This window comes from Macaca nemestrina, chromosome 9 (genome assembly GCF_043159975.1).
Source record: "Macaca nemestrina isolate mMacNem1 chromosome 9, mMacNem.hap1, whole genome shotgun sequence".
In the NCBI taxonomy this organism is placed as follows: Eukaryota; Metazoa; Chordata; class Mammalia; order Primates; family Cercopithecidae; genus Macaca; species Macaca nemestrina.
The window spans coordinates 19077052-19099270 of NC_092133.1; the positions used below are offsets into that span (position 1 = coordinate 19077052).

The window sequence follows — 22219 nt, forward strand, 5'->3', positions numbered from 1 at the left end:
ATTTTAGTAAGGGATCAATTACTTATAGGCATATCCTAATGTTTCTAATTTTCCGGCACATCTCTGGTGCTGACACTGGTGTTGACATTCCTCCAGGCAAGTTGTGTTTGTGAAAACTCCCATGGGAGTGGGGCACTGGTCTGATGGCATCTCATTCAGATTTTTTATATGTCTTGTTATAGGCTCTTTCCTAAAAAGGTAGCAGAGATGAAATGATATTGAGGACATTTGTTGGAGTGGGGACGTGTTGGTGAAAAACATGTCTAATACTTTAGTGGGGAGAATTGCATTCATTAATAAGGTGTGAGTGGTGCAATCTTGGCTCACTGCAACCTCCGCCTCCCGGGTTCAAGTGATTCTCCTGTCTTATCCTCCCCAGTAGCTGGGATTACTGGTGTGTGCCACCACACCCGGCTAATTTTTGTATTTTTAGTAGAGACTGGGTTTCGCCATGTTGGCCAGACTGGCCTGGAACTCCTGACCTCAGGTGATCCACCTGCTTTGGCCTCCCAAAGTGCTGGGAGTACAGGCATGAGCCACCACATCTGGCCTATTTTCCAAGGGTTGGAAGGTTACATTTAGGAGTTTCATGGAGGGATTTAAAAATTTTTTCTTCCTCTCCCTTCTCCTCCCAGTCCCATGTTGGACTTTAACATATTTTTTCTTTGCAAGTAATAGTCTTCGCGAAGTGCTTTGTTAAACTTTGGTAGATGATCTTTTATTCTCTACTCAAGGGAATACCTAGCAAGGTGACAGGTGTAGATTATATGTGTTTGCATTTTCTTGCAGAGGTTACACCCAGCAAAAGTAGGTCATACAGAGAGCTTGAATGAGCCTGAAGTTCAGGTCTGGGAGGAGTCAGGAACCTAGGTGTCTAGAGAGTAGTTCTAGAATGTGTAGTATCATGTCTGACATTGCACGTTGGATGCTGTGAACACAAGTCTCATGCTTTCATCTCCCAGTGGGTGTGCAGACACTGGAGAGACCCAGGTGAGGGCGGGTTTGTATCTTTATTCACAATGCAAGAACAAGAGTGCCTTTCCAGAAAGGGTTCACTTTCTTGTTTCTGAAATTTATAAGCACTTGAATGAAAAGCTTCACTCTGCAATTTGGAAGCAGTATAACCTTGGGCACAATGATGTGCAGGTAAATGTTTAACAACCAGCTCTCCAGAGGGCAGGAAGAGGAAAGCCCTGATTTATAAAGTTTGCCAATTTCCATGGTGTAAATGCTTCCACTGCAGCCAATTTCAAGCTGCCAAGGTGAAGTCAACCATACAGTTGGGAAGGGCTGGGCATAGTCTCTACTGCAAGGGTGAATGCCTTAAAATTTTATTTTCTTCTCCCCAGAAACCCCCTTAAGATTTTCGAAGTCCAATTTCTATATCTGTAGAATCAGTGTAATTGGGGTTGATGGGATCACAGGAGTTATTATCTTTGAATACCTTTTATAAATTGTAAAGTGCCACACATATATTAGCTTTTTTCATTAGTCTGTTTGAAATGCTGTTTTTAACTACTTAATGATTCTGAGTATGTCCTGGAGTAGAAGCAGCCAGAAAGAAAAGGCAAGGACAGCTGGGAGACTTCCTGTGCTGGAGACAAATGGATTTGTGCCACAGAGACACCTCAATCAATATCTTAGTTCTTTGGTTTTTGCTTTTCAAATTCCTTGGAGGTGTCTGGATTTGGAATTAGAGGGTAGAAGGTAATGGTGGTACCATGCTTAAACTAAACCCTGTCTTAAGACCCTAGGGTAATAGACTCTGACCCTCTCTCTTGTATTTCTGTAAATGGCTCAGATGGGACCACAATCCCTCCCACTCTCAGAATCAGGATGGATGTGGCTCTCTCGTGGTCCATAAAGATGTGATGTTCTGCTGGCGGAGTTCAGACTGAAGCCAATGCCCGTTTGTTAGGCTGGATTCATTTCTAAGTAGAATTGCTGGTGCAGGGATATTTGAGATCCCTGGATGACCCTAAAAGGTTCAATCAAATTTCCGAAGGGATTTTTGTAATGCTTCAGAAATTCTTGCTCATACAGGTCAGTGACAGTCTTTCCTGACATTCAGCTGACATGGGCATCTGTGTGCCAGGCTGAGGCTGTGGGGCTCTGCCTTAGTCCATTTTGTGTTGCTGGAACAGAATATCACAGATTGGGTAATTTATAAAGAAACAGAATTTATTTCTTATGGTTCCTCAGGCTGGGAAGTCCAAGGTCAAGACATTTGTATCTGGCAAGGGCTTTCTTGTTGGCGTTATCCCATGATGGAGGCAGAAGGGCAAACTAGAGTGTGAGAGCCAGGATAGGGACTGAACTTTATCCTTTTATCAGCAACCTGCTCCTGTGATAACTCCCTCACTCCTGCTGTGACGGCACTAATCCATTCATGAGGGCAGAGCCTTTGTGACTGAAGCACCTCTTGAAGGTTCTCCTCTTAATGTTTACAATGGCAAGGAAATTTCAACATGATTTTGGAGGGGTCATTGAAACCATAGCAGGATCCTAGGAGGATATGGCCTCACACTGTCTCTGCTACCACACTGGAAGGTTGGGCATGTATTCTTGGCCCCTTTTACAGTCTCAGGGAAGTTGAGGCATGTGTCAGGAAAGGCAGGACTGGGAATCCAGTCCCCTACTCCGAGGTCCCTTCTAATTGCAATTAGAGAGAAGAGGTGGGGGTTGTAGACAAATGGTTGAACATGGTCAGAGAAAGGCTAGGAGAGGTCAGAGAAGGGTGTAATTTCAGTGAGTCATCTCAATCAAAAGGTGTGTCAAAGGAGTCATGCTTTTAGGAGGAGGAGGAAAAGGCACCAAGCCAATTTTAAAATCCCTTTCTGAAATTAATCGTCACATGGAGAAGGCAGGTGTAGCACATCAGGGCAAGTGTGCCAAGTGATTTATAAGGAGGAAATTTCCTGGCTGAATTATGATAATCCTAGTACCTCCTTGCCTTGGGGGAATCAGATTAACTGGATTTGAGCAGAGGCTGTTTCTATAATCAGGAGTCCAGCTGACGGTTGCTGACAGCATCTTTTATGTTTGAAGGAATAGCAAGGACCTATCACGTAGCCACAGAAAAGGCAAATGAAGTATCAGAATTATCAGATTTTTTTTTTTTTCTAGGCAGAGTATCGCTCTGTTGTCCAGGCTGGTGTGCAGTGGTATGATCTCAGCTCACTGCAACCTCTGCCTCCTGGGTTCAAGCAATTCTGCTGCCTCAGCCTCTCTAGTAGCTGGGACTACAGGTGCCCGCCATCATGCCTGGCTAATTATTGTGTTTTTAGTAGAGATGGGGTTTCACCTTGTTGGCCAGGCTCTTCTCGAGCTCCCAACCTCAGGTGATCCGTCTGCTTTGGCCTCCCAAAGTGTTGGCATGAGCCACCACGCCTGGCCAAGTATCAGGGTATCTTTTCTTTCTTTCTTTCTTTTTTTTTTTTTTTTTGAGATGGAGTCTTGCTCTGTCCCCAGGCTGGAGTGCGGTGGCACGATCTCAGCTTACTGCAGCCTCTGCCTCCCAGGTTCAAGTGGTTCTCCTGCCCCAGCCTCCTGAGTAGCTGGGATTACAGGTGCATGCCACCACATCCAGCTAATTTTTTGTAGTTTTAGTAGAAACAGGGTTTCACCACGTTGGCCAGGCTGGTTTCTAACTCCTGACCTCGTGATCTGCCTACCTGGGCCTCCCAAAGTGCTGAGATTACAGACTTGAGCCACACGCCCAGCCAGTATCAGGGTATCAACTGGTGAAAGCCACAAGTGGCAGGGAAGCCCACCACCATACTGCCCATCCCCGGGACTGTTTGTGCCAACTAATAATTCTGTTTACCGAACTCACATGGTATAAGAAAATGAGGTCGTGGAAGCCAATTTAAGAGAAGGATCATTTTGGACAACTAATGACAGGGTAACTGTGTGTGTAGCTTCAAGTAACTACCACTTGCCACAGCAGGAAATGGGCCTTTAGGTAAACTGCAAATTAAGCACTCTGTGCACTTATTTAAACTGTTGAGTTTCTTGTTTTCTGGGCTCAATACTAGTGCTGGTCTAGCACAAAGAAAGGGAGTAGGAGGTGGGAGAGGGCACATCTCTGTGATATGTGTTTACAGTTTAGTGGGAACCAATGGGGTAGAAGCAGAGAAAATATTCTAGGTAATGAAGCAGTCTCTCTCAAATGTAGACTGCCATGAGAATAGGACTCCTGTCTTTAAGCAGAAATCAACCTTACCACACAGAGGAGCATTTTAGGATTGCAAATCCAGACCAGTCTCAACCAGAGAGAGATTTCCAATCCAGGCCTCAGCTCAGGCTGGAGGTGGCCGAGAGGGTCCTCCCAACGTCAGGTCGTGTTTCCTTGCTATCTCACCCTGACTCTGTACATGTTCTTCTGCCATAAATGGCTGCAGCCTGGAAGAATTTCTGTTTGTACTTCAAGCCTTGTTTCTCATCTGCGTATTGACTAGCAGGTGTTGCTTTTGGAATGATGACGCAGCTGGGCATTCACCAATTCTGAGCCATGTACCCAGGGCCTAGTGAGGACATTAGACCAGCTTGATTTCCTTCTATGCTAGATAATTTTTTCCTGTGGAAATCCCCTATACAGTGCTTCCAAATGTGGCCAGAGTAAAACTGTTCCTTCTTAGCTACATTTTCTTGGACAAAGTTTTTAACTCTTCTTAGCCTTGGTTTCCTCCTCTGCAAAACAGGAATTGTGCAACAGTCTCCCATACGGCAATCGTGACGCAGTTATTTTGATTGTGAGTAGCAATTAATTGTTACAGTGCCTGGAACATCGTTAAATATTCAGTACATTTTACTTGTTATAATAATGTAATAGTGTTCTGGAATGATTTATTGCAAACGTCAGAAGTTCAGGACCCTGGACCTTCACATAGGAGACACCCCTATAGTGTTGTTAGGCGGTAACCCTATTTTCCCTAATCCAAACATTGAACTGAGAAGTACAGAGATGACAACTCAGGCTATTTGATATTTGAAATCAGAACTATTTCAGACATTTGGAGGAACTGACCATTGAGCTTGCAGTTTTGTAGGGCCAGGATTGTGAAGTAAAAGCAAAAGAAACACAAACCAAGAGAAGCATTGGTGATGGTACAGATATTCAGTGCTGGAGGACATGGAGGAGAAGGAAATATTTTATCAATCTAAGCCAGCATGAAAGCTTCAGAGAAGCACCAGGGTTGCTGGGTGCACCATATGGGTCATTGACCCACTGGGCTACACCATATGGGTCAAGTTTGATTTGAACACATGAGAAGAGAAACCACAGGAAGGGAGGTTATAATGGGAGTGAAGATGCTAGACCAAGAAGTGGTCAGAAGGCCTCGCTCAAGGGAGATTTATAAATTAATACAAATAAATAGTAGAGTATTTTAGTGCTTGGTCTCCAGAGTCGGACTGTCTGTGATCAAATCACTTAGCACAGGGATAAGTACTCAATAGAGGTGGTTCCTTCTTACACACCTAAAAAGCGGACATGAGCCATGTTATTGAAGATCTCTGAAGTTAGGTGGAGAACTTTAAGCTTGAGGAGTTGGGACTGAGAGAGCTATTTGGAACTTCTGTTGTTGTTCTTTTTCTTTTTTTAAAATTATTATTTTAATTTTTTCTGAGGCTGAGTCTCACCCAGGCTGGAGTGCAGTGGCGTGATCTTGGTTCACTGCAACCTCCGCCTCCTGGGTTCAAGCGAATCTCCTGTCTCAGCCTCCCAAGTCCTGGGATTACAGGCACCTGCCACCACACCCAGCTAATTTTTGTATTTTTAGTAGAGACAGAGTTTTGCCATGTTGGCCACGCTGGTTTGGAACTCCTGACCTCAGTTGATCTGCCCACCCCAGCCTCCCAAAGTGCTGAGATTACAGGTGTGAGCCACCGTGCCCTGCCTTTGTTTTTCTTTTTAAAATAAGCTTTATTTTATTTAATTTATTTATTTTTTTGGAGACAGACTTTTGCTCTTGTGTCCCAGGGTGGAGTGCAATGGCACAATCTCGGCTCACTGCAACCTCTGCCTCCTGGGTTCAAACAATTCTCCTGCTTCAGCCTCCCGAGTAGCTGGGACTACAGGTGCACGCCACCATACCCAGCTAATTTTTGTATTTTTAGTAGAGATGGGGTTTTACCATGTTGGCCAGGCTGGTCTTGAACTCCTGACCTTAAATGATCCGCCCACCTTGGCCTCCCAAAGTGCTGGGATTACAGGCGTGAGCCACTGTGCCCAGCTTATAAGCTTTATTTTCTTAAAACCATTTTAGATGAATAAAAAAAAATTGAGAAGATAATACAGGTATTTCCTATATACTCAACACTTGGTTTCCCCTGTTAGTAACATTTTGTGTTGGTATAATACATTTGTTATAGTTACTGGACCATATTGGCACACTGTTGTAAACTAAAGTCCACACTATTCAGATTTCCGTAGTTTTTACCTAATGTTCTTTCTCTGTTCTGGGATCCCATCCAGGATCCCACATTACGTTTAGTCATCACATCTCCGTAGGCTCCTCTTGGCTGTGATCATTTCTCAGACATTCTTTGTTTTTTATGATCTTTACAATTTTGAAGAGTAGTTGTCAGGTGTTTTTGTTTTGTAGAATGTCCCTCCATTTGGGATTTTTCTCATGATTTCATAAGGATTATGGATTTTGTTTTGTTTTGTTTTGTTTTGTTTCATCACATCATATCAAAGGTACATTCTGTCAACGTGACTTATCACTGTTGATGTTTACCTTGCTCACGTGGCTGGGATATTGTCTGTCAGATTTCTCTGTTGTAAAGTTAGTCGTTTTTTTCTTCCTATCCACACTGTACTCTATAGGAGGAGATCACTATGTACAGCCCACACTTAAGGAGTGGGGAGTTAGGCTGCACCTCCCTGGGTAGAATACGCTTTGCTGGTTGCATTTGGAGAAAAAAGCCAGGGGCCAGGTGCGGTGGCTCACACCTGTAATCCCAACACTTTGGGAGGCAGAGCCTGGTAGATCCCGAGGTCAAGAGGTCGAGACCATCCTGGCCAACATGGTGAAACCCTGTCTCTACTAAAATACAAAAATTAGCTGAGCGTGGTGGTGCGTGCCTGTAGTCCCAGCTACTTGGGAGGCTGAGGCAGGGGAATCGCTTAAACCTGGGAGGTAGAGATTGCAGGGAGCCGAGATCGTGCCACTGCACTCCAGCCTGGTGACAGAGCAAAACTCAGTCTCAGAAAAAACAAACAAACAAAAAAACCAGGGCGTGGGAAATTTTCAGCAATCCAAGAAAAAGGAGTTGAGGGCCTGGGTTCATGGGACAGGAAAAGGGATGAGGCAAAGGGGATGTGAGGGTGGACAAAATTTGGTGGGAAATGAAAGAGAGGGTAGACTCAGGTTGAAGCACTGGTGATTAGGGGATTATTCTGGTATAAAGAGGTCTGGGTTAGAAGTCACTGCACTAGGTTGCCACCAACTCTTTATTTCTTGGCTGCGCCACCTTGGGTGAGTCACTTCGTTCCTCTGAGCCTCAGTTTGTCTGTTTCTAAGAAGGGGTTGATGGTACCTGTTCTTCCTACCTGAGAACTCCTGTGAGAGTGAAATGAGATAGAGCAGAGGAAAGGGTTTTGGAAGCCATCAAGCACCGTGTTGTTCCAAAGGCTTAGGGGTTAGGGAGTGATGGTGCAATGAGGAAGGAAGGGGGCTTGAGAGGGAGAATATGTATGTTACCTGCGATATACTGAGTATTTCAGATGACCCAGAGCAAGCTGTAACTAAGAGTACTCTGGGCCGGGCACGATGGCTTATGCCTGTAATCCCAGCACTTTGGGAGGCCGAGGCGGGCGGATCACAAGGTCAAGAGATCGAGACTATCCTGGCCAACATGGGGAAACTCCGTCTCTACTAAAAATACAAAAATTAGCTGGGCGTGGTGGTATGCGCCTATAGTCCCAGCTACTAGGGAGACTGAGGCAGAAGAACTGCTTGAATCCAGGAGGCAGAGGTTGCAGTGAGCTGACATCACACCACTGCACTCCAGCCTGGCGACAGAGCAAGACTCTGTCACAAAAAAAAAAAAAAAAAAAAAAAAAAAAAAAAAAAAGTACTCTGTCACAGGTTTGTGATATTTACCTGTTAGGAGATTTTTATTTCAAATGTGCTTTCCCAGATGTTCTGTTTCTGGCAGTCTAGTTCCACAGCCTGTTCCCCAGAGAGAGGTAGCTTGGGCAAGATGAGGCTAGTTCTGGATTTGAAAGAGGGACTCTGCTTAGCTTTGTGGACTTCCTCTTATGATCTGTCATGGCCTCTGCTTGACTGCACTGAAGGTTACTGGAATTTCTGCAATGGTCTCATTCTCCCAGTCTCATTGCCTGAGATCGTTAATAGACATTCCAAAAGTAACACATCGAAAATGGCATTTTTGCTTTCTGTCCTGCACTGGAGTTCAGAGACGTGGCTGATCTGCTTTGCTTGACTCTGAAAGACAGTGTGAAACTCCCCAGTAAGCGGTGCAATCGGCTGCTTTAGCTGAGTAGTGAGAATTCCTCCAAACTGGGTATTCTGCAGTGGAGGAATCCCATTACTTTTTCAGGCAAGTGGACTCTTGGCTCTTTGTAGGTATTTCCTCATTGTTCAGAGAGTATGCAGCCATGCTTTCGGTTTTTCGTTGTACAATCCTTATTTAGGCAACAAAAATGATGAGCCATGGAAGGTTTGAACTGTGTCTGCTCAAGTTCCAGGGTAAATCATTGACTACTTGGTAGAGTGGAAAGGGCTGGGAGCCTGAGTGCCAAGTGTGCCTCTGCCAGTAACTCCTGATGACTTTGGGCAAGGAATGTAAACTCTTTGCTCCTGAGTTTCCCTATCAATAAAATAAGTAGGGACCACTTGAGCCTTGAAAGATGGAACAGTCAAGTAAAAATTTGCAGCAGAGCCAGTTGGCAGATAAGGGGAAGTGCAGAACCAATGTCATGTCTGTATTGGAAATGACGCAGCATATTTCAAAATTGTAACATTAGGTCAACAAACATACATTTGGTAATAACCAGACTGTCAAAGACAGTTATATAAAGTTAACCTCTTTATTCATTTTTGAAAAGGAGAGAGATTCCTTTCTTGACACTGACTTGAGTTGGGATGAAATAAGAACCGAATCTCTCTTGGTCTTTGGATTCTGTCCTTCTCTAGTAAGAAAAGCCGAATTCTTTACAAATGGGTTGTTCTGATGTGTCTGCCTAGGCTGTTGTATGAAGGAAAGGCAACTAAACACAGTCTAGTCTCTGGGTGAAAGCAAAGCAAGTCATCTCTGGGCATGGAGGACTTTGTGGTGTAATGTATATTTCCAAAGGGAAACTCTTGCAAAATGCAGATGCTGATCCCAGTTCTGACCTTGGTAGCTGGTGCCAGCATTGGCAGTGGCTCCTTTATTTGGACATAGAGAAAAGCCAAGAAATGAAATGATATTTTCCTTCCCTCATCATTACTCAGCATGACTTCCTTGCTTAGCAATAAGAAATTCAAGTGTTAAGAAAAACTACAGTGCATTTTCTTATCCAAAAATGCATTCTCCTGTATAGTCAAGAGATTCACTATGTTCTCATATTGTTGCTGAAGAGGATGGTCTTTTGAATTACTTTTGAAATTCTAGCTCTTCTCTGCAGCTGGCATATTCATATTGTCTGAATTCTAAAGGGAAATATAGCTCTTAAATTGGAGTATGCGTAAGAATCACCTGAGTAGTTTACTAAAAAGGTAGATGCCTGACTCCCACTCCTAGTCACTGGGGCTGAAGAACCTGCCTTTTTAATACATGGTACAGAAGGTTCTGATCAGGGGGATCCATACAGTTGCCTTGTGTGTTACCACCTGGGTGCCATGCTCAGTTATCAAAAACCTTATTACTACGTGTGTGCCCTTTACACGCCAAGCCCTAGCTGCTGCTTTTAGAACGGCACTTGAACTTGCCATATAAATTAAAGGTATAATAATAATACTTATAAATAATAATTATTTTTGACTTACAACAATTTTCTGATTTTTACAAACTTCATGGAAGGAGCATGAACTTGGCAGTCAGAAAGGTCTGGGTGTGGATCTTTCAGCTTCCTCTGCTTCTTGGGCAGGTTGTTCAACTTCTCTGCGGCTCTGTTTCCTTATCTGTCAACTGTCAAATGGGAACAGTATTACTCACTTCACTGAGAGAGAGAGGTGGTGAGGATGAAATAAAGTGGCTTATGTAAACACCCTGCACTATGTGTGGCATTTAGTAGATGCCAATAAATACCACTTGTCTTCTTTCTTATAGGAAGCAGGAATTAACTTAAAAAACACAAGGACTTAAAGCAGATATTTTTAGGAAAACTTTTTTTTTTTTTTTTTTTTTTTTTTTTTTTTTTTTTGAGACAAAGACTCGCTCTTGTCCTCCAGGCTGGAGTGCAATGGTGTGATCTCGGCTCACTGCAACCTCCGCCTCCCGTGTTCAAGCGATTCTCCTGCCTCAGCTTCCTGAGTAGCTGGGATTACAGGCACCTGCCACCACGCCCGACTAATTTTTGTATTTTTAGTAGAGACCGGGTTTCACCATGTTAGCCAGGCTGGTCTTGAACTCCTGACCTCAGGTGATCCACCCACCTGGGCCTCCCAAAGCGCTGGGATTACAGGCATGAGCCACTGTGCCCAGCCAAGAAAACTTTTTTTTTTTTTTTTTTAATGTGCAAGGGATAGGTTTTTTGGCCTTGATATGCATCACTTTAAAAGTCAGTCATTGTTTAGAGATCTTGAGAGCATGTCCCTCCTTAATTCCTTTAGATAATAACTGAGTTATGTTGTAAATACAGGTTTTCAAGAGAGATCCCAGGGGGTAGATATGGAATTGCAGGTGAATTGCAACCGTGGTATCTTTGTGGCCATTCCCAGGGTCCATTGCAGAGAGCACAGATCAGGTGTTCCACCTGAAACTACACCTGCTCCTAGTCAGAATCTCACAAGAAGAACCTTGTTTCTCAGAAGTTAGCCAATAATGGATTATTTGGACTATCTTGTTCAAACTCTTGCCAGGCGAAATGAGAACACTGCTGAGGTCTGAGAGAAACAGTGAACTGTTATATTGTGGTATACAGCGAGCTCCTTGTTGTAAGGTGTTTCCTAAACTGAGTTTCAGCAGTATCTGCCCACATCTGCCCCCTGCTCAACCTGGTTTTACCTTTGGAGAGAAAAATCATCTTTGTGTTGGTTGATTAATTTTAGGTTCAATGTTCTTGTCCCATGTCATTCCTTGCTCATGTCATTCCTTGCTCATGTCATTCTTGCTCATGTCATTCCCTAAGGAGTATGTTTTTATATATCACCGTGATATTCCTGCTTCTGAGGCTCCACATCAAAAAGGGAATTTGGTAGCAAACACTGCCTATCTGCATTCTCTAGCTGGAGAAACTGCAAGTTAAATGAAAACTCTTGGTGAGCTCAAAGCCACAAGTGTCCCCTCACTGCCTTATCTCCAGGCCTTTGTAAAGGGGAGGCTGTACATCCCAGTCCTAGCGCTGGGCAGTCACAGTAACTTCTAGTCTCTGAAGGCCACACTCTGGAAACTATGAGTATTCTTTTAGTATTCTCTTAGTATCCTTGTAAGCCCCATCATGTGATGTTAGGGTCTGAAAAGACCCTATAAATCCCCTGGGCCAATCCTCTTTGTTTTATGGGAAAGGAAACTGAGGTTCAGAGAGATCCATGTTGTTCCTAGTTTATTTTTTTAAAATTTACCGCCTGCAGTGTGTGTATCAGACACTATGCACATAATGGGAGGCTTATCATAGGCCCACAACAGATTGGATGAGTTGCCATTTATGATCAGGAATGACCCTCTGGTAAAGCAGGCTAGAAACTGTCCAGCACACACTAATTAATGAGTAAAGAAACATTTACTGAGCACCTTTGGTGCCTGAACATTCTGCTATGTCCCAAGAAGCTGGGAGAAGGAGGGAGAAATACAACTGGTGAGACAAAAAGGATAAACTTTAAGAAATGGTCCCCATCTTCGAGGACTTACAGTCCACGGTGAACTCCTGCTGAAGATGCCTTCTAAATCAATATAAAGACATATTACAAATCCACATTACAAAATATTGAACTAAGCAAGATTGTGTATTCAATAGTTCAATGGTGTCATCCCAGAGAAGTTTGGGAGGAAGGGAGAAGACAGCAGGCTCCACTGAGGAACATGCCTGGTGTTTTCTCCCCTGGACTGTTAAAGCCACGACTGTCTTATGGGTCTTTGTGTCTCCAGGATTGTGGCTTGGAGGGGCTGCTCCGTTCACCCTGTCGAATCAATCTCTGTGACTCATTTGACACCAAAATTACAGAGATACCATGATGACCCCTTTTGCAGGAATGGTCTCTACTCACCTGGATCTTTTGTTGATTTTCTTTCAGTGGCGCACCCTCAGGACCCTCACCACCCATCAGAGAAGCCTGTCATTCACTGCCATAAATGTGGGGAGCCTTGCAAGGGTGAAGTGCTTCGGGTCCAGACCAAACATTTCCACATCAAGTGTTTCACCTGCAAAGGTATGGTGCCTGCAGCTTCGTGGCTCAGTGGCATGCCATGGTCAGGGCTCACCTTGGGTCCAGCCCATCCCCTTAACTCCACATCGGGTCACTGGATGATAAGTGAATGCCCTGAGAAGCCCTGACATCATTTACTGCCAGTTTGGGATTCAGTTAGACTCTAGGGCGAGAACGAGTCCTGCTAAAACCAGTGGTTCATGGGCCTTTGGGTGCTCACTGAGGTCCCTTCTCCTGGAAGAAGGGACTAACACTGAGAAAGAGCAATAAAAATACACTTCTGTGGTTTTTGCCTTCTTTTTCTTTTTCTCTGAAATGAGGAACTCCTACTACAAAGTAGCTTGTCCCAATATCCATTAGTTATAGGAGGCCTGGAAAACTTGCAAGATTGGGTGCCAAGTCACTGGCTCCTCTGTGTGTGTGTGTGTGTGTGTGTGTGTGTGTGTGTGTGTGTGTGTATTGAGAATTGAGAATTAAGCAAGAACACTCAGGAGACCTCCAAGCAGAAAAAGACCTCCCATCCAAGAAGCTACCAGTTTGGTGTTGATTTCCATTAACAAGCCTACCTTTTGGGGTTTACAAAGATTGGCATCTTTGTATGAAATACACCAACCTGTTATTTCAGAACCAGGGCGTGGCCAACTGGGGAAGAAAAGGAAGAAGAATGGTTTTGTGTGTTTGTTTGATAAATAGGTTACTTGGGCTGAGGGCATGTCCGGGTAGCTCAAGATGTGGTTCAAGGATGTCAGAGAAGGAAGGCAGACGAGACTCGGAGAGCACTCTGTAAATTTACTCTGTGCCCTGCCTGGGGTAAGCACCCTCATTCCTATGCCCTGCCTGTGGTAAGCACCTTCATTTCTGGAAACTGTGTTTTGTTTTGAGTGTCTTACGTCACAAAGACTCAGCATTGTCATCCTAAGCCATCCATCCACGGCCAGGGGGGCTCTGAGGTAGATTCTAGTCTTCCTAGTGACCACAAAATACATGAATAAAGGAGGAGCGAGCGCTTTCCTGGAGTCCACAGCCGTTCCTTACACTGAAGGTAAAGTTTTCAGAAGAAAGAATGCTAGCATGTGTAGCTAGGGCAAGAAGGTGGAAAGAGGGGAGGGTATGAGCTTAACTGCCTCAAATGAGCTCAGTGCTCAATGCATGACATGCGTTACAAATACTGTGTCCACATCTCAGAGAGGGATTATTTAATCCTCCTGAAAACCCCTGTGAGTAAGTATGATAAACCCCAGTTTTCACCCAACCCAAGTTGGCCATGAGGAAATATCAAGGTCACACCCAGGGTGCTGTGCTGTCACGTTGTGTGGCTTGAGTCCTGCCTTGCCATTAAGCAGCTGATTGTGGACAAGTTACTTGTCTCTCTGTGGCTCAGTGTCCTTATCTGTAAAATAAAGAGACTAGACCATGTGAAACTTACATCATCCCAGGTCTGAAGTTTGCAGATTCCATATACCAGATAAGTGTATATTAATATAGACCCCCAATTAGAGCTTCTTAGGGGGTATGTCAGAGAAAAAATGTTTTCTGGTTATATCCAGTTTAGCTAACTTGGAGTCAGCATTGTATTTTTATTTTTTCTCATAAATTTATTGAGACATGGCTCAAAGGATAGATTTGGTATGAAATAAATACAATCCATAAATGACGGCAGCCACATATATATTTTATTTTATTTATTCTATTTTATTATTTATCTATTTATTTGAGATGGAGTCTTGCTCTGTTGCCAGGCTAGAGTGCAGTGGTGCGATCTCAGCTCACTGCAACCTCTGCCTCCTGGGTTCAAGCAATTCTCCTGGCTTAGCCTCCCAAGTAGCTGGGATTACAGGCACCCGCCACTATGCCCAGCTAATTGTTGTGTTTTTGTTTTGTTTTGTTTTGTTTTTTAGTAGAGACGGGGTTTCATCATGTTGGCCAGGCTGGTCTTGGACTCCTAATCTCAAGGGATTCTCCTGCCTCAGCATCCCAAAGTGCTGGGATTACAGGTGTGAGCCACCACGCCCAGCTCTCTCTATATTTTATATTTCTACTTGAAAGTATGGAGTAGTAGACTCAGATCTTGGCACTCACTGTTCAACACATCGAGGTGTTAGAATAGACATTCATTTATCCCCTGTGGGGTGAAAGCTCCCTTGCTTTTTTCCTCCTTTAGTTTAATTCTAAGGACCAAATGTAAATTCCTCATCTTGGAAAGTTGTATCTTGTTTCATGCTATAAATGTGTTCTTGAAAAGTCGAGTTTTTGTTTAAATTAAATTCCATTTTAAGAATACTTGCTATTTGTAGGAATTATTTTTCAATTTAACAAAATGTTACTAAAATAAATGAGTCAGTCATCTATCCTTATACATTTATATTTTCTCACACTTAATCTGGCAATGGCTACTATCTTGTGTCCCAACGTTCTGGAATCATCCTTTTCTTTAATATCTGGAGAAAGTGGTTTAGGTTCCCCGTGCCTTATACTGTAGGGAGTCCGTGACTTTTCCCAAGATTCTAGAGCAGCACTGTCATCACTGTTGTAAATGTGAGGAGTCTTGAAAGGGTGAAGTGCTTCAGGCAGAAATATCATGTAAGCTGGCACACGTTTCCCTGTGTGACAAACCTGCACTTCCTGCACATGCACCCCAAAACTTAAAAAATAAATAAATTTTTAAAAATGCAAGCCACTTGTATAATTCTAAATATTCTAATAGCCATATTGAAAATGTTGAAAGGGAAAGGTGTAGTTAATTTTCATTAATATGTTTTATTTAACCCTATCTAAAATATTATCATTTCAATAAGTAATATAAAAAGTATTGAGATACTTGACATTCTTTTTTTTTAATACTACCTTAACACGTCTCAATTTAGACTAGACACATTTCTTTTTGTTTTTGTTTTTTTGCTTTGCTTTGTTTTATTTGTTTGGTACAGAGTCATACTCTGTTGGCAGGCTGGAGTGCAATGGCATGATCTCGGCTCACTGCAGCCTCCGCCTCCCGTGTTCAAGGGATTCTTCTGCCTCAGCCTCCTGAGTAGCTGGGACTACAGGTGTGCGCCTCCACACCCAGCTAATTTTTGTATTTTTTTTTTTTTTTAGTAGAGACAAGTTTTCACTATGTTGGCCAGGATGGTCTCTATCTCTTGACCTTGTGATCTGCCTGCCTCAGCCTCCCAAAGCCCTGGGATTACAGGCGTCAGCCACTGCACCTGGCTGCACATTCTTTTTTTTTTTGAGATGGAGTTTCACTCTTGTCACCCGGGCTGGAGTGCAATGGAGTGATCTTGGCTCACTGCAACCTACACCTTCTGGGTTCAAGTGATTCTCCTACCTCAGCGTCCCGAGTAGCTGGGGTTACAGGGTTGTGACACCACACCCAGCTAATTTTTTTCTGTATTATTTGTAGACACAGGGTTGTACCATGTTGACCAGGCTGGTCTTGAACTCCTGACCTCAGGTGATCCGCCCACCTTGGCCTCCCAAAGTGCTGGGATTACAGGCATGAGCCACCGTGCCTGGCCTGGACTAGACACATTTCAAACGGTCAGTAGCCACATGCGGTTAGTGGCTACTGTACTGGACAGCACAGTTCTAAAGATTCCTCGAGGTATGCATTCCTGTGGTTCCCTCACTCCAAATTCTTGCCAGTTTCAAAGTCTTGGTCTCCTCCTGTGAGTGCTGTGCCTTTTTTATTGCTTTATCCCACACATTTTTCCTCTCTGTCCTCTTCCATAGTACCACTACCCCAAGGCAGCTCTTTTCAGCAGCAGACTTAATTAAGGTCTGGGCTAATGGTGGGAGGTCACAGCACAGAATAGGCACCAACTGCCCTCGTATTCTCAGGCCATCTCTGACATGAGACATTTCTCATTAGCAAGAGCCTTTTCTTTTCTTTTCTTTTTGTTTTTCTTTTCTTTCTTCCTTTCCTTTTCTTCCTTTCTCATTCCATTCTATTCCTTTCCTTTTCCTTCCTTCCCTTCCCTTCCATTCCTTTCCTTCTTTTCTTTCATTCTTTCATTTCCTTCTTTCATTTCTTTCCTTCATTCTAGAGCAGTTTTAGGTTTATGGGAAAATTGATCAGAAAGTACAAGCCAGGGTCATTTTTCAGACTTATTCCAAACCTTGTCTGCACCATCTCGACAGGGCTTGCTCTCTCTCCAAAGACCCTTCTCTCTCCAAAGACCCTTCTGTCTCCATCCTAATCGGATCAGGACACTGAATTTCCTTGGCGTCTTTACTTCTTATAAATCCCAGCAGAAATAGCCGTCTTTTCCCTGAGGAATGCTGTCTTCCTCCTAGCCCCAGTGACCCAATTGCAGCCAAGTCCTAAAACAACAGTTTCGTTTTCTTCTGTTTCACCTGGAGTTGCGATGTTCAGGTACTGAGCTGATGTCCCAGGACAGAGGATTTTGGGTGGGGAGCATGTGCCAAAACAAGCCCGAGCTTTTGGTCAAGACCTGGCGGAATGCACAGGAGGCACATTCCAGTTCTGACTGTGACCTTGAGTCCAGCCAAGCTTTCTCCCTGGAATTCCCTTCCCTCCCTCCCACCTGCCTCGCCTTCACACATCTACCTTGCAGACAAAGCCTTCTATTTCTTGAGCCTTCTATTTCTTGATTTCAGAGGCTGATTTCCCCTAGAAAGAAAGGCCAACGATGTAAAATGCCTTTGGGAATGAAAAGCAAGGATGAACTGTTTTTGCTAAAAATAGTTTTGAAAAAAGGGCGAAAGGGGACACTGAACATTTTACACAAGAGCTAAACAAATTTGAGGGTGGGAAAGGGTTGCGATGGAGGAGTTAGAGTTGATAGCACAAACTTAGGTCAGTTTCAGACCCAGTGACTTCACAGGTTTAGCTGTGACAAGGTAGGGATTGGTGAGCAGAAATTGTGTTGGTGAACTCATCTCACTTTCTAAAATGCCTGACATTGTGGGATCTGATGGTTCATGAGTTACTCATCCATTTACTACATGTTTTATTTTGTGGTTGTTTTGAGATGGGGGGGGTCTCACTGTGTTGCCCAGGCTGGTCTCAAACTCCTGAGCTCAAGTGATCCTGAGTAGCTGGGATTACAGGCACGTGCCACCACACCAAGCCCATTTACTAAATGTTAATTGAACACATACTCCATGCAGGACATTGTGCTAAGTGCTAATAATAGAGACAACGTACCAGGTTGTCAAAGAACTCCTGGGGTATTAAAAGAGACATATAAGTAAGCAACATTTATGAGACCAAGCAAGAAGTCCTGTGATGGGAGATGCACAGCACGCAGGCCGTGAGGGCCACAGGGGAGATAGAAAGGAGCTGGGGAGAGCCACAGGTGGAAATAGTGTAAGGTAGTAGCAGGTGTGATAGAAAATAGAGGATTTAAGAGACAAAGTTAGGGTCAACAGAATTTGATGACTGACTGAATGGGAGGAGTGAAGAGGGATCCATGTATCCAGCTGAGCTGCCTGGGTAGATAGATGGAGTTGCCACCAACTAATGAAATATAGAAGCACCTTGCAGGGCAGTGCTGGAGAAAGATGAGTTCAGTTTGGGGTATATTGAGGTTGAGTAACATGGTACCTCCAGAGTCCAGTAGGGCTCTGAGATAGTGGTCTATGTTGGGAAGAAGAATTTGGAAGCCTTTGGCATATGGATAATGACTGAAGCTGTATAATTGTGTGTGAAATTTCCCTGGGAAAGAGCAAAAGGCAGGAACTGAATACTAAATGCCAGCATCTGAAGGAAGGAGAACCTAATTACCATTTGTCACCTCAGAAAATGTACTGGGCTGGTAATGAGATGAAGAAAGTGGTTTAATTGATGGATGGATTCTGTAATTAAATGAAAAGGAGATCCCAAAAGCTTACGGTATTTCTTGTAATAACCCAGTGGGAGTAGAACGTGGCTGCAGGGTTCTGAGTGGAGCTATTCTATCTTCAGTGTTCAATCGCTTTGTTTTGCATCCTTGTGCATTACAGCCTTCATCCCACTAACTTAAAGGAGTTGTTTTAATGTGATCTGTTCATTCCGTCATGTCGTTCCAGTGATAGGTTTTTAATGTTTTACTTTGTCTGTATCATGGTTGTATTTTACACTGTATTAGAGAATAAGAAACCTGAAAACAAAAGAGAAGCATTCATCTCTATTTGGATTTGAATGTGTTGGTATTTGTGCAGATTCTTCTCTGGGGGAATTGCTTCTAACAAAGGACAAATTAGCACTGTCTGGCATTTCTAAGTGTCCCTTTAAATATGAATTATAGTTCGTTTTAAGTATACGTATATATTTTGTTCATTATTTTGATCTATAATTAATTATAATTATTGTTGTTTATCATGAGCATTTTTCAGGGTAAGGACCAAGATCTATTTTTTTTTTTTTTGCCAGAAAATTCTAGACCATTTAGAAAAGACCAAGGACCAAGGAGACTGCCCAGATAATCAAGAAGATTGTTCAGCCAAATTGTCTGTTTTCAGTGATCCTTTCCTGGGCTGTCCCATATATAAAATTTCAACAACTCATGTGATACATGTATTCACATGTGATACATGTCTCACATGTATCACATGTCCCTGCCTTATCTTTTTTATTTTACATCATTTAATACATTGTATTAATTTATCTTCACCCCCTACTAGAGAGTAAGCTCTTTGAGGGCAAAGATTTTTGTCTGTTTTGTTCACTGTAAACCCAGTGCCTACAACAATGCCTGACATGGCAGGTACTCATAAGGTGAATGAATGAATGAATGAACAATAGCCATATGTTTATTTGGAACTTGGTTATTCATAAATTTTTGTTTTGTTTTGTTTTGTTTTGAGACAGAGTCTCACTCAGAAGTTCAGGGCTATAATGGACTATGATCGCACCTGTGGTTAACCACTGCACCCCAGCCTGGGCAACATACCAAGCCCCCCTCTCTCTCTCTTTTTTTTTTTTGAGACAGAGTCTAAAAAAATTGCCCAGGCTGGAGTGCAGTGGTGCAATCTTGGCTCACTGCAATCCATTGCCCAGGCTGGAGTGCAGTGGTGCAATCTTGGCTCACTGCAATCTCTGCCTCCCAGGTTCAAGTAATTCTCACGCCTCAGCCTCCGAAAGTAGCTGGGATTACAGGTGCGCACGGCCATGCCTAGCTAATTTTTGTATTTTTAATAGAGATGGGGTTTCACCCGGTCTCAAACTCCTGACCTCAGGTAATCTACCTGCCTCAGTCTCCCAAAGTGCTGGGATTACAGGCACGAGCCACTGTGCCCAGCAAAGACCCTGTCTCTTAAACACACACACACAGACACACACACACACACACACACAGACACACACACACACACACACACACACATTGTACAGCTATATAAAAATTTTTCTTTTTTAGTATCTTTGTTCTATAAGCTTTTCTCTATCTTTAAAATTTGTGTTTTTAAAACTTTTAAAACTTTTTTTGTTAAACTAAGACATAAATGTACACATTATCCTAGGCCAAGACGTCACTAGGTAATAGGAATTTTTCAGCTCCGTTACCATCTTATTAGACCACCATTGTATATGTAATCTGTTGTTGAGTGAAATATCATCATGCAGTGCATAAGTTAAATATACCGAGTTTGAGAACCACTGCTTTGTTGGACATAGGGCAGGAAGTTTCTAGCTTGAATTGGTTGTGGGGTGATGGAGGGGCAAAAAAATATAGGTCCACGAAAAGGACAAAAGAAAGAGTATTTCAGGCCAGACGCGGTGACCCATGCCTGTAATCCCGATACTTTGGAAGGCCGAGGCGGGCGGATCACTTGAGGTCCAGAGTTCAAGACCAGCCTGGCCAACATGATGAAATCCCATCTCTACTAAAAATACAAAGAAATCAGCCAGGTATGGTGGTGCATGCCTGTAGGCCCAGCTACTCGGGAGGTTGAGGCACGAGAATTGCTTGAACTCTGGAGGTGGAGGTTGCAGTGAGCTGAGATCATACCATTGCACTTCAGCCTGGGAGACAGAGCAAGACTCTGTCTCAAAAAAAAAAAAAAAAAAAAAAAAAAAGAGTATTTCAGCTACCTGTTCAGTACCATCTAGATAAAGGTTCTCTGATCATGGCCTTTGTGGCCTAGGAAATACCCTGGAATTGGGCTTTTTTTCAAAACAGTCTCATTAAATGTAGAATGTAGGTAGGAGACGCTCAACTAAAGAATAGACAGAAGAACTCGTGCTCTACCCTTACCTGACTGGCAATGGGGATATGGGAAATGTCCTGGTATCCAGGTGTGCCCTGTGATTCTGAGGAGCAAAGGAGCAAGTGTGAGAAACTCCCTATCATACAATTTTTCTGCACCCAGAAGTTCAAAGCTGAAAATTGAAATCAAATTATCATCAACGATGAAAACCCTGCTTAAGCTAGGGGCATAGCATAAATTCTGAGTGCTCAGGCACTCACAAATAAGTTATACATAATCAAGTTATATACAGATCTCTGCCTTCATAGGGATATTAATCAGACATTCAAATGGTCATATAAATATAATGGGTTGAAAGGTATGTATGACACGGTACGTACACCTGAAGAACCTGTGAGCTGGAGAGCAAGGTGCTTACTAGTGGAAGCATAGTTGGTAGCAGGAAAGGTGCAGGTGAGCGGTTCAGACATCAGGTGCCAGTGAATCAGAGACCACTTAGAGCTCAGTCTCACTGGTCTGGGGATGTTGCCAAGGAGGAAACAAGATTTGAACATAAACCTCCAGAAAACTGAAAAACCTTCCCGGGACTAAAGAGGGGAGCATGGTAGGCTAGTCAGGTGTGGGGGCTACCTTGTTCAGGGCAGTGGGTGGTGAAGACACAGGTGTGGCTAGAGTTGACAGTTACCTTAATTTCAGCAAGCAGAATTTCTACTGGAAATAAATGGAACCGCGATTCTCCTATTGTCATTGAAAAGATGGCGCTTTAAACATTAATTAGAATAACTTTATTCCCTTTCAAAAATGGAAGTAGTTTTATGTGTTATTTATAGCCATATTCTTTTAAAGAGAATTCTGAACACTGGGCATCTGAGGAAAATTTAAAAAAAAAATTCAGATCACCTAAGCTCTTCTTTCAGGGTAGCATTGGCAGAAATCTTTATATAGAATAGAATAGAATGATGTTTTCATAGAGGCTGTTACCACTTAGCAGTGTGCGTCTTAACTATGTGTTAGAGGGTATGGCAAATGATACCTTTTGATAGGTTCTTTAATCCCTTGCTCCTCTATCTGTAATTTTCAATTCATCAAGACAGCCCGTGAACATCAGAAGTATTTTTAAAATGCTAATCTAAAGTTATTAGAAAATTCAGATTACAACAAGTTGAAATACATTTTTCAAGAATTAGCCTTTTTAAAGATTGTGTTCTATGAAAGGCTTGGGAAAAACATCCCATCTCCAATAGTACTTTCCATTTTTGCCATTTTAGGCTAAGATGTTTACCAGGTCAGGATCATTCCATGTAGGACATGTGAACTTATGAAATGCATGGATATTTGTGGAGTGAAATGGATGAAGATTGAGGGTAGGCAGTTGAAGTTACAGATTAAGGGTTTTCTGTGTTTCATTTTTTTTTTCAGGTAAAATTGTATTATCTAATTCCTAAGTTACAAGAACTAACTATATATCATTTCTGAAATAGAGTTTTGGAAAGTAGTTAAAATGATGAGTTTGGTCTTCCTTTCATTGCAGT

General features: G+C 43.0%; 1 protein-coding gene across 21 annotated transcripts in view; it reads left to right on the forward strand.

Annotated features, from left to right (window-relative positions):
- LOC105467111 (actin binding LIM protein 1) overlaps positions 1-22219 on the forward strand; it is a 389869-nt gene that overhangs the window by 209357 nt on the left and 158293 nt on the right. For all 21 annotated transcript variants that reach the window (XM_024788343.2, XM_071069075.1, XM_024788338.2 and 18 more), the window contains exon 2: positions 12408-12542. Coding sequence is in view for 18 of the 21 variants with exons in the window: in XM_024788338.2 (XP_024644106.2) it covers positions 12408-12542 (135 nt within the window). In the remaining 3 variants the exon portion in view is untranslated. The remainder of the gene's footprint in view (positions 1-12407; positions 12543-22219) is intronic.